The sequence below is a fragment of the Rhinoraja longicauda genome, chromosome 2 (assembly GCF_053455715.1).
Source record: "Rhinoraja longicauda isolate Sanriku21f chromosome 2, sRhiLon1.1, whole genome shotgun sequence".
NCBI classification, from domain to species: Eukaryota; Metazoa; Chordata; class Chondrichthyes; order Rajiformes; family Arhynchobatidae; genus Rhinoraja; species Rhinoraja longicauda.
Window position 1 is genome coordinate 60431930 of NC_135954.1, and position 12221 is coordinate 60444150.

General features: G+C 41.9%; 1 protein-coding gene across 4 annotated transcripts in view; it reads right to left on the minus strand.

Moving 5' to 3' along the window:
- cpne4b (copine IVb) overlaps positions 1-12221 on the minus strand; it is a 286135-nt gene that overhangs the window by 75959 nt on the left and 197955 nt on the right. For all 4 annotated transcript variants that reach the window (XM_078419814.1, XM_078419805.1, XM_078419823.1 and 1 more), the window contains exon 5: positions 871-945. In XM_078419814.1, coding sequence (XP_078275940.1) covers positions 871-945 — 75 coding nt within the window. The remainder of the gene's footprint in view (positions 1-870; positions 946-12221) is intronic.

Here is a 12221-nt window from a genome sequence, read left to right on the forward strand (position 1 = left end):
TCCAGAATACTAGTCCTGTAACATACCAACTTTTCTACCATAACTAATTGGACTATTTCTGTAGTATAATTTCAGCTTTCACTTCAGTGCTTTATGCCATAACATATCGACATCCAGAAACATGTGAGCTCTGTGCAGTAATCACGAAGCCACTATTATTCCCTGCATTTAGTTGAAAGTACACAATATAACGCAATGGAGCTGAAAAGTTCAATTGAGCTGAAAATACAAGAAGCTCATCAACGAGCTGCTGGCAAATGCAAGTGAAGATCAGGGCATCACATGCCAGGCCTTGGGTTGTTCAATTTGAAAACATTTCTCAACAGCATAACAGGACATGATGGAAAGAGTCAGTTTCCTCGCTCATTTCCTCGTAACACCACTAAACTACCATAGAAATAAAATCCATGTGTGACATAGGAATTGGAAGAGGCCGTTCAATCCCTCTGGTCCTTTCTAGCTTTTGTCAAGGTTGTCATGTGATTACAACATCCATATGTCCATTTTACTCACATTGGTTTCTACCTTTCTTTTCATGAAAATCCATTGTGCTCTTATTTCAAATGATCAGAAGGACCAACGTCAACTACATTTCTAGAACAACCATCTATAACCCTTTCACCCTCTATTAATGGAAGTGTTTCCACACTTCATCCTGAAAGGCCTGTCCTTAGTAGTTTCCTGAATTACAACAGTTCAAACTATAAAGGTTCAGTAATGTTAATAATAAATATTTAACATGCTAAATAAGGTATTTTAATGATATATCCAATGATATATTTTAATGATATATTTTAATGATATATCTTCCCATTTTTTAAAATCCCCAAGTGTAAAAGAAACATGGAGTTTTCTTATTTGTTTCCTTACCTTGTCATCTAGTTTTCTTGCACTAAAGGTCAACTCCACATAATCATCGTTCCCTGAGAGTTCTTCAGCAATCACCTGTGGAGACAAAATGCATCATACGCAGGGTGAATGATGGCAAGATTCACATCAATGTCAACAATGAGATGAAGATCAGACAGAAATCACAACTAAAATGAAAAAAGTTGTGGAGGACTGAAATGGAAACACTTTGGGAGCACTGAATGTGTGTCTCCTTAACATTGTGGGGGAAGGGGAAATCATTTTTACGCACACACTCAAAACACATTTTTAGGGATTATTAGATTGTCCATGCCCCTACTTGCTTCTCCATGTCTCTTAGGCCAAGTCTAGATCCAGCGAAAAATGAATTAAGTTAAGGCTAACTCAAAGCCCAATAAAAAACTGTTACTGTTACCAAGTTATCAGAGAAGAACAGAACAATGTGGTTGTAAAGATGTGGTTTATTGCACATTGGAGTGGTAGTAGATGGAAATAGTACATCAATAAGAACAAAAGAAACAAAAGAAGGCCACTTATTACGATCAGGGCTGTTCTTGAACTTTTCATCCACCTTGCTTACCATAATATTATATTATATCCCTTGATTACCAAAGTATCCAAGAATTTAGCTATTTAGAAAATAAGCATAAATCACCATATAAAATTATGAAAGGACTGGACAAGCTAGATGCAGGAAAAATGTTCCCAATGTTGGGGGAGTCCGGAACCAGGGGCCACAGTCTAAGAATAAAGGGGAGGCCATTTTAAACTGAGGTGAGAAAAAACTTTTTCACCCAGAGAGTTGTGAATTTGTGGAATTCTCTGCCACCGAAGGCAGTGGAGGCCAATTGACTGGATGAATTTAAAAGAGAGTTAGATAGAGCTCTAGGGGCTAGTGAGATCAGGGGATATGGGGAGATGGCAGGCACAGGTTACTGTTTGTGGATGATCAGCCATGATCAAAATGAATGACGGTGCTGGCTCGAAGGGCCAAATGGCCTCCTCCTGCACCTATTTTCTATGTTTCTATGATACAACAACAAGCCACTTGAGTGTAACTGTTCAGTATACAATGCACTGGTTTCCATGTACCTATCTAAATATTTCTTAAATGTTGCCATAGCACCTGTCTCAACTACCTCCTCCGCCCAGCTTGCTCCATATATCCACCACACTTTGTGTAAACAAGATATCCCACAGGTTCCTATTAAATCTTTCCCCCCTCAGCGTAAACCTACAGTATGTCCTCTGGTTCTCGATTCCCCTACTCTGGACTAGGGACTCTCGTTTACCCGATCTATTCCTCTCACAATTTTGTACATTTCTATAATATTTCCACTCATCCTCCTGCGCTCCAATGAATAGAGTTACAGCCTGCTCAACCTCTCCCTCTAGCCCAGGGCCTTGTGTCCTGGCAACATCCTCGGAAATCTTCTCTGCCCCCTTTCCAGCTTGACAACATCTTTACCACGTATTTACCACTTTTCAACAATTGAATACAGGACAAAAAGCTAAGTGTTGAAGGATCTCCAACCAGGCAGCATCTGTGGAGGGAAATTGTCAGCCGATATTTCAGGTTGAGACCCTTCATCTGAGTAGAAGGAAGGAGAATGGCCAGTATAAAGAGGTGACAGGAAGATCTCTACATAGGCCATTCCCCTTCCTCTCTTTCAATCCAGATGAAGGGTCTCGACTCAGAACTCCAGCTGACCATTTCCCTCTGCAGATTCTACCTGACTTACTGATTTCCACCAACAGTTTGTCTTTTGCTGCAGATTCTGACATCTGCAGTCTCTTGTGTCTCCAATTAAATTAAGAAGTTTGGTAACGCTGTAAACTTAGGCATCTGGCCCTGTAACATTTACAATCATCGTGGTATATACTGTACATACATATACATACTAACACACACAAACAGTATGTATGTCTGTGTATATATATATATATAGTGTGTGTGTGTGTGTGTGTGTGTGTGTGTGTGCGCGTATATACATATACATACAGGAAACCTTCCTTTTAACGGACCCCTCTACAGTGCATTCAGAAAGTATTCAGACCCATTCACTTTTTCCACATTTTGTTACGTTACAGCCTTTCTTTAAAATGGATTAAATCCATTTTTTTAAATTATCAATCTACACACAATACTTTTCAATTACTTTGCAAAAATTTCCAAACACCTGTTTCCGCTTTTTTATTATGGGGTATTGTGCATAGATTGATGATAAAAAAAAAAGAGAATTTAATCCATTTTAAAATAAGGATGTAACATAACAAATTGTGGAAAAAGTGAAGGGGTCTGAATACTTTCTGAATGCACAGTATAATGTATTTCAGAGCAGACCGACCTGCTGATCCACACCCGGGCTTCCACCTGGGAGTGGACAAAATGACAGCAGACAGGATGAAGGGGTAAGCTGGTGAGAGGAGAGGGAGTCCCACGGTGAAGACGTGTGTCCTGTCGTTGACAGTAGCCTGAAGGAGCTGATGGCCGGGGCTACAACGTATGAAGAAGGGATTGGTGGTGCAGACCAGTGGCATCATGCAAGGTGCATGATCAAGCCCTTCTTCACAGACTGGTCAATGCAGCTGTTGTGTGGCAAACATTGTGTCCCCTGGAGACAGCACTTTCTTCAGGCCACTACCACCAACAAGACGTGCTTGGTCCCTGTGGAGCGCCCCCCTTCCTCCCCCTTTCATCAGCTGCTGTTTCTTTCTATTGGTGCACTATGCCTCTCCACCGCTGCCTCCTCCACATTCTCCGTGCCCTCTGCCGAACCATCCTCCACTGCTGCCTCCTGTTGCTGTCCACTTGGCCTCATTCCCTCCTCCTTCCCTCCTCCCCTGCCATCTCCTCCTCCTTCTCCCCCAGTCGCCAACATATTCCACCTTGGAAGCAGGGAGCGGACAAAATGACGGCAGACAGGATGAAGGGGTAAGCTGGTGAAGGGGTAGCTGGTGAAGAAGGGACTGGTGGTGCAGACCAGTGGCATCGCGCCCAGTTTTAAGATGAAACAACACAAAGTGCTGGAGTAACTCAGCAGACTGAATCAGTATGAAGAAGGGTCCTGACATCATCTATCCACGTTCTTAAGAGATGCTGCCTAACCTGCTGAGTTCCTCCAGTACTTTGTCTCCTTTTATGCATTAACCATCATCTGCAGTTCTTTGTTTCAACTACATCCAATGATAATAACTAACTCGTAAAAGCGGACAATCGGCAATAACGGACACCACTCCCCCCACACTCCCCCCCCCCCCCCCCCCCCCCCCCCCCCCCCCCCCCCCCCCCCCCCATGGTCTGTTGAACAAGGGTTTACTATATATATATATATATATATATATATATATATATATACACACACATATAGAAAATATATATATATATAGAAAAGGGTATAGGTCTTTTTAAGAAATTGATTGATGAAGGCTTCTTGTTTCCCTCTGTAGTTATGTGATAGTAACAAGAATAATGTCAAGATTTCCCAGATAATTAAAATGTAAGTATCACATTGATTTTTATTTGAATACAGGCAAAAAAAATGAAGAGACAGCCTAATTCCCATTCTCTTGGGGAAATTCAGGGCTGCATGTAAAATTACTCTATTATCAGTTATAATTACATTGAGTCAGTCAGACTGCAAACGTGGCAAATTTTGATCTTCAGCTTTTTAAAAAGAATAAATGGGCAAGTTTAGTTTATGTTATTGTTCTGTCAATTACATTGACTGAAATGCTTTGCTTTCAAAATGCATTAATAGATTTCACATATATAGCAAAGTATAAATAAGGATGCATCGTCAATACATGTCCCTGTCTGCTTTTTCAGGTGATTGGAAAGGTTTGCATAGCAAAGCACTGAGAACCTGCAGAATGTAACATTGAAAACAGCTGCTGGGATCATTAAGAACTCACTGCTCCAAGGCAGGTGAACTGATCCTAAATCCTCATGTACGACAATTCGAACAATAACCTAGGCTGAAAGATGCTGAACTTTTAGATGAGTCTTCTTCTGGATGAGAGTGGGTATTTCTTTAGGACAGACGTAGTCCATTTGATAGCACCCTTCCCTCTGAACGAAACATTTGTTGTTTCAATTCCGTTTTCCAGAGACTTGAGCCCAACCTAGCCTTGTAATATAAGAAAATAACTGCAGATGCTGGTACAAATCGATTTATTCACAAAATGCTGGAGTAACTCAGCAGGTCAGGCAGCATCTCGGGAGAGAAGGAATGGGTGACGTTTTGGGTCGAGACCCTTCTTCAGACTGATGTCAGGGGGGCGGGACAAAGGAAGGATATAGGTGGAGACAGGAAGATAGAGGGAGATCTGGGAAGGAAGAGGGGAAGGGAGGGACAGAGGAACTATCTAAAGTTGGATTAGCCTTGTAATAGCCTTGTAATCCAATAGTGTTCTGAGGGAGAGTTGCATTGTCAGAAGTGCCTTATATCAAATATTATAGTAAGTCCCTGTCTGCTTTTTCAGGCGATTGGAAAGGTTTGCATAGCAAAGCACTGAGAACCTGCAGAATTATTCCCAGATCAAGTTCAATATTTATCCCTCAACGACCAATGCTTCCAAATGATAATCATACGATTATCACATTACTGTTTGTGAGTGAATGTGTGCACAAATATTCTGCTGCATTTCGCACATTGCAATAGTACTTTTACTTGTGATCTGCATGAAAGTAATGATGCTGAAAATCTGGAATAGAAAAATAAATTGCTGGAAACACTCTGTGAAAAGAGAAATAGAGTTAACTTTTCAGGTCTAAAATCCTTTGCCAGAAATGGGAAGGGGAGAAAACATATTAGTTAAGTTGCAGAGAAGGTGATGGAGAGTCATAGAGCAGGGAAACAGCCCCTTTGGCCCAACTCATCCATGACAGCTTAGATGCATCTTTTAGATTACTTCGATTCTTAGATTACCGTCTTTTAAATGTTGTTATAGTACCTGTCTCAATTACTTCCTCTGGCAGCTCGTTCCATAGACCCAAAAGGTTGCCCTTAAGGTTTCTATTAAATCTTTCCCCTCTTATCCTAATCCCTCTGGTTCTTGATTCCCGTACTTTGGGTAAAAGACTCTGGATTCTGAGTCGGTAGGACAAAGGGACCATCTCTGACAGCGTGAAGCCAGGCTTGGTGTGGGATTAAGTTGCAGATCCACTTGATATGTTATTGAGGGCAGTTCGAGAAAAGAGAGTAAGAGAACATAAAAATTAAAAAAAACATAAAACCTGTACAATGTAGGGCTATTGTGATGAGTATTCCTACCATTTTCTGTTTTTACTTCATAGACTATGAAACAGTTTGGGAATTACCCAAGACCATGACAGGTGCTATTGAAATACAAGAGTTCTTTCAGAGGGTGGAATCAGTTGGGGACAAATCAGACTGGAAAGAGGAAGCAGGGCTTCAGGTGAATGCAATGTGGGCAATGATATTGGCTCAGAAGCTCAACACATCGAATCATTTTGGCTGGAGATAAGAAAAAAGGAAGGTAAGAAGGTATTGGTGGAAGTAGTATATGGGCCCCCAAACAACATATAAGTTATATAAGTTTGCAGAACAGTGTATAAGTCAAGCAATAATGTGGAATTGTTTGAGAATGGGTTCATAAAGTGTATTTATAATGGCTCCCTGGAGCTATTTGTTGATGAACCATCCAAGGAGCTATTATGTCTGATATTGCACAATCAGAAAAGATTAATGAACTTAATAAAGGAGGCCCTAGGAAAGAGTGAAAGTTGTGGTAGAGTTTTAATTTCAGGATGACATTCCAAAACAAGTGTCCTAGATTTAAACAAAGACAATTACAAGGTATGGAAGACGAGCTGGGGAAAGTGAACTTGGAAAATAATTAAAGATAAGGGAGTGGAATTGCATTGGGCAAGGTATACTCCAGTGAGTAAGAGAAGGAAGTCAAGGTTAATTCACATAAATATGATAAATATATCACATATAAATGGCAAAGACTATCGGTAGGCAAGAGAATTTGATTTTTTTTTAGAAACCAGCAAGGAATAACTGGATAAATTATAGGGATAGAAAAGATGGTGTATACGAATAAAAAGGCAAGTAGTATATTTACTGGGAGTAAGAGCCCCTACATATAAATAAAGTGAGAGAGCTGCTAATGTAAATATTGGCACCTTGGAGGACGAGACAGCTGAACTAAGGTGAAAATCAAGAATTTAGAGTCTTGTCAGTTGAAGATGTGACCATTGTGGTGGATGGATTAAAATCTGGAATGATCAAGTGACCATAATTGTAGGGGAAAAACATCTCATTGCTTCGTAGAAAGATTTTGGAGCTCAAAGGATCCTGGATAAATTTGAAGACAAGAATGTGAAATTTAAAACTGAACCTTTGCTTGAATGAGAGCTGTGCAGGTCCACAAGCAGAGGGTTCGTGGATAAACATTACTAGGTGTGACTGGGGCGGCGAGAGTGTCAGATGACTTCCACCCTAAAATCTGAAATTGGCATTTGAATAAAAAGAACTTTTATCTGAACAGCTATTCCAGGCCAGACTTGAATTATCAGTCTCAGTTGTCCCTCCAGCCACTTCATTACTGTAAATTAAATGAGCACTGCATCCTACTAGAATCCTACAATTGACTAGAATCCACGAGAGTCTGTGTATGGTTTGCGGCAAGTGTCCTATATCTGCTCATCAGGCAGAGACAGCTGTAAAGAGCCTATAATGTTTAATCACTGAGCTGTCATCTAAACAGTGTTGTTAAATCTCTGCTTTGTAAATCTTTGACAAGTGACCAGTCCTGAGCCAAAATCTCTGTTGTCATGCACTTAATTCCTGCCAAATTATTCCCTTCTGACAGATCTTTGAAAGATTCTTTCACTTCAGTAGACAGACCAGTAACATCATTCAGGAGTGAACACAATGACTGCTTCAAAGAACTGGGTTCATTGTTAAAGATTCACCAAGGTAAAACTGTTGAAAAAGCTGAGAATATAAAACAACTAAACAATTATAAATCATCATTAAAGCTTTCACCACAGAACGCATTTTGGAATTGAGATACTAAACACAGGTTGGCGGCAGAAGCATACAAAAAATAATGTTCATGGTCAAAAAAACAGCACATAAAAAAAGACAAAATACAAACTTGACAATTAGAACAAGGAGGAAAGATACATATTCTTTTTCTTCCAGAGTTTATAAATTGCGGTGAGCAAAGTTGGTTATGCTTCATGGTGGATGAAAGCTGGATGAAACTAATGGTAAAAAAAATCCCCATCATAAAGAAAAGTACGAAGAATGAAGTAAAACCAAAATGCGAGCATCAGTAACTGTAATAGTGTATAGTGTTACAATCTTATTATTGTATTAGTGTTACAATCTTAGGCCTCATCAAGTATTTCATTCAATACTTGATTTTCAAGCACCTAAGGATCACAATACACCCCAGAAAAAAAGTGTGGCCTTCTACAAATTTCTATCATTGCCCCGGGATTAAATGGAATATCCATGTTCTTGTAATTAGCTGAGTGAAATTAAGATCACTGCATTCGTTCTTCAGTGGTGGAATAATGAAGTACACAGAGTCCATAGTTTTTTAGGCCATGTTGGTCATTACTCAGTTGGTTACAGTCTCTTGTCCATAAGCCACAGAGTTCTGGGTTCAGGTTCCACTGGGACCTAAACATTTGGTTCTCAGATGGAGACTTGAAAGTCCAATAGGGAATCAAATATGCTATCATTTGAAGGAGCCATTTAACTGGATACTAGACTGAGGTGGACCCGTTGGGTCCAAATCTCTCCTGCGGGCCTCTCCTGGGGTAACCCTCCCCAACTGATGATCCTGCGGGCCTGGCAAACATCTCCAACTGACGAAGCCCGTTGCCGGGTGGGGAGTGTCCCCCGGGGTCGTGGTTGGGCGAGGGGAAGAGGGTGCCACTCATCTTGGCCCCGTGCAGCCAGAGCGAGCCGTGGACCCAAAGCCTCTCCTGCATTGGTCTAGCACCCTCCCCACCCCCACTCCCCACTTCCCTCCCCTCATCCACTCCATCCCCCTCAACTTCCTTAATCCCCCCCCCTCCTATCCCCCCTCACCCATTCACCCACTCCATCCCCCCTCCTCCCCCTCACCCACTCACCCACTCCATCCCTCCCTCAACCCCCCTTAAAACTCCCCAAAACCTCTCCTGCATTGGTCTAGCTCCCTCCCCTCCCCTACACCTCCTCCCCTTCTCTACTCCCCCTCCCCTCCTCTCCCCCCCACCACTCCCCACTCCTACCCCCCAGCCCCCATCCCCTCCCCCACCCTCACTCCCACTCCAATAAAACAAAGATTATGACACAAAAAGTCATAAATTATGCACGATTTACATGGACATCAGTTTTACCTTTATATATTCCTCCAGTTATTATTTTTTACAAATTTACTTGCCAGGAGCTTTGAGCACAGATTGCAGCAAAAGTGCACTGACATGATCAGGGGACTGATGCCCGGAAGTTGTCGCTGGCCAGAATTACCTGGGAACTGGGGCTGTTGTGGAGAGAGCTCTTAAATAGCATTGACCATCTTGCCATGAATGAGTATGGGAATGAGGTAGCAGCCTGCTTAACAGTGCAGGTTGGCTTTTAATACATCTTGAAAAGGAAACTACAGTAACAATAAGCAAGGATGCCACACTTTTGTGCCCTTTTGGGTGACACCCAAATTGGCATGATGGCAAAATTAATCCCGTTTACCATCCCCAAGGCTCAAGTCTGGAGAACGATGGAATACTTGCCTGGATGAGAGTAGCTTTAAAAACACTCAAGATGCTCAACACTACACAGCTCACTACTGGCCTCTTGGTAGGCACTCCATCCACAACCACCACCAACACACAGTAGCAACACTTTATACCATCTACAGAATTCACTGCAGCAACTCACCAAGATTCCTTAGAAAACATCTTCTGAACCCACAACCTCTACCCGCTAGAAGGACAAGGGTAGAAAAAGCGTCGGTACACCAGCACTTGCAGGTTTTCCTCCAAACCACGAACCATCCTGACTTGGGAATAGATAGCTGCTCCTTCACGCCAAAAATCCTGGAAATCTCTCTCTAACAGCAATGTGGGTATACTCACACTTCAAGGGCAATAAAGATGGGCAATTACTGTAAATGCTGACTGAACCTGTAAAACCCATATCCCTTCAATGAATATTAAAACAAAAAAATGTATTTCAGAGTGGGTCAGGTTTGGGGAGATGCCGTAGAGCTTGGACAACATGCACCAGCTGACCATCTACTGTGGACTTGTCTCATTTTGTTTTTGAACTAATGTCTTGGTTTTTTTTTGCACAGTTTTCATTCTTTTAAAAATTTGGAGTAATTTGTGTATAATTTGCTTTTGTGTGTCTGTTTATGTCTATGTGCTTGTGATGCTGCTTCAGGCAGAATTTTTCATTGTAACTGTCCCTCACTGTACTCATGCATATGACAATAAACTCACCCAACTTGACCTGGGAACATAAAGTGGGAGAGAATGAAGGGTCAGGCGCTTAGAAATGTGATAACAGATTTACTTGAAAGCCCTACTGAGACAAGATAGCATGACAAAGCCCTCTGCCACCTTGTACCTGCTTCACCCCACTGCTTCTGAAAATAAAGGTTCATGAGACATGAAATCATTAACTAGTTCCTGTATCTCAGTGCCTCTTCTCAGAGTAGGGTATCAGTCATACAGCGTGAAACAGGCCCAACATGCCCCATCTACACTAGTTCCACCTGCCCACAATTGCCCCATATCCCTCTAAACCTATCCTATCCATGTACCTGTCCAACTGTTTCATAAATGTTATGATAGTACCTGCCTCAACTACCTCCTTCGGCAGCTCATTCCATATACCCACCACCCTTTGTATAAAAAAGTTACCCTCGGGTTCTATTAAATCTTTCCCCTCTCACCTTAAACCCATGAACTCTGGTTCTCAGTTCCCCTACTCTGGGCAAAAGACTGTGCGTTTACCCGTTCTATTCCTCTCATTATTCCAAATGACTCTTACCTTATAAATAATCCACAAACATTTTCCTGAAACATGGGTATCAATTTAAATCTTCTTAAGCCCTTTGCTCCTCTAGGGAGCATAGGCCATTGACAAATGTCCTCCACCTTACTCGGTTGTTGGCGGTTCATTCGAGATCTCCCCAGTTGAGCCCACTCCCAGACATTTCTGCCTGGACACCTCTTCTCCAGCTGTTCCTGGGGCGACTTCTTTTCCTTTTTCCTTGGGGTGCCATTTCAGGGCTTAATTTAAATGATGTCCACTTAATCAACACCTAGCCAACAAAACAAGGAATCATTCTTCAATTACTTTCAGTTTGGGGAGTATAGTCCCCTCTTGTGGATAGGGGACACCATTGCGGCCCTCATGCATAAGACAGAAATTCTATAATCTAGGTAATTCAATAATTCTACAATTATACTGAATCACCCAAGACCACTCCCAGAAAGAAACAGAAAAAAAAGTCATGGGTGTTGCCCAAATGGCTCCAGGGGCCTATTCAGCCCGTCAATAAAGTCTTAGCTGACCGTAACCAAACACCAAGCTGTCGGGGAAAATCATTGGGTCGAACAAAATCTGTGGAGGCAAAGAGATGGTTGATATTTTAGGTCAAGACCCTGCATCACGACTGAGAGAATAAAGGGGAGAGAGCCAGTATGAAGAGACGAGCAGAGGTAAGTGGGAGATGGGGTGAGCTTCTGCCTCACCTCTCCCCCTCACCTCTTTAATATTGGCTCTCCCCTTTACTCTCTCAGTCTTGATGGAGGATCTTGACCCAAAATATCAACCATCTCTTTGCCTCCGCAGATGCTGCTCAACCCAGGGGTGGGTTCTTCCAGAGGTGGCCATACTGTCTAACCATTGGAAACCACTGGTAACCCACTAGAATCAGTCCAAAGTATGTCACAACTAAGCAGCAATTAGTTAACAGACTGATGTAAATTTTCTTTAAAGGATAAGTATTGGCTGGGACAAAAGATTAATTCTCCTGTGCATCTTCAAAATAGCACCAAAGGACAGCACCTCCAACATTGCAGTACTCCCTCAATACACAAGTAGAGTCTCAGCCTGATTCTCTGGAGTGCTGTATGAAACTACGTCTCAGTGCTGACCTCATTGAGCAAGCAAACTAACTTGCAGACTACAAGCAAATGTCCTTTAATTCAGTGTTTTAAGATTTACTTTGTTTTCTACACATGTGCTTTTTCCAAACTTTATTCATGTAGAAAGCGTTTTCAAATGAATGAGCATCACACCTGCTCCGGCCACACGTCCACCATCTAGACTACAGCGCGACTGGCCTGTATAGAATCGTTCTTCATAAAG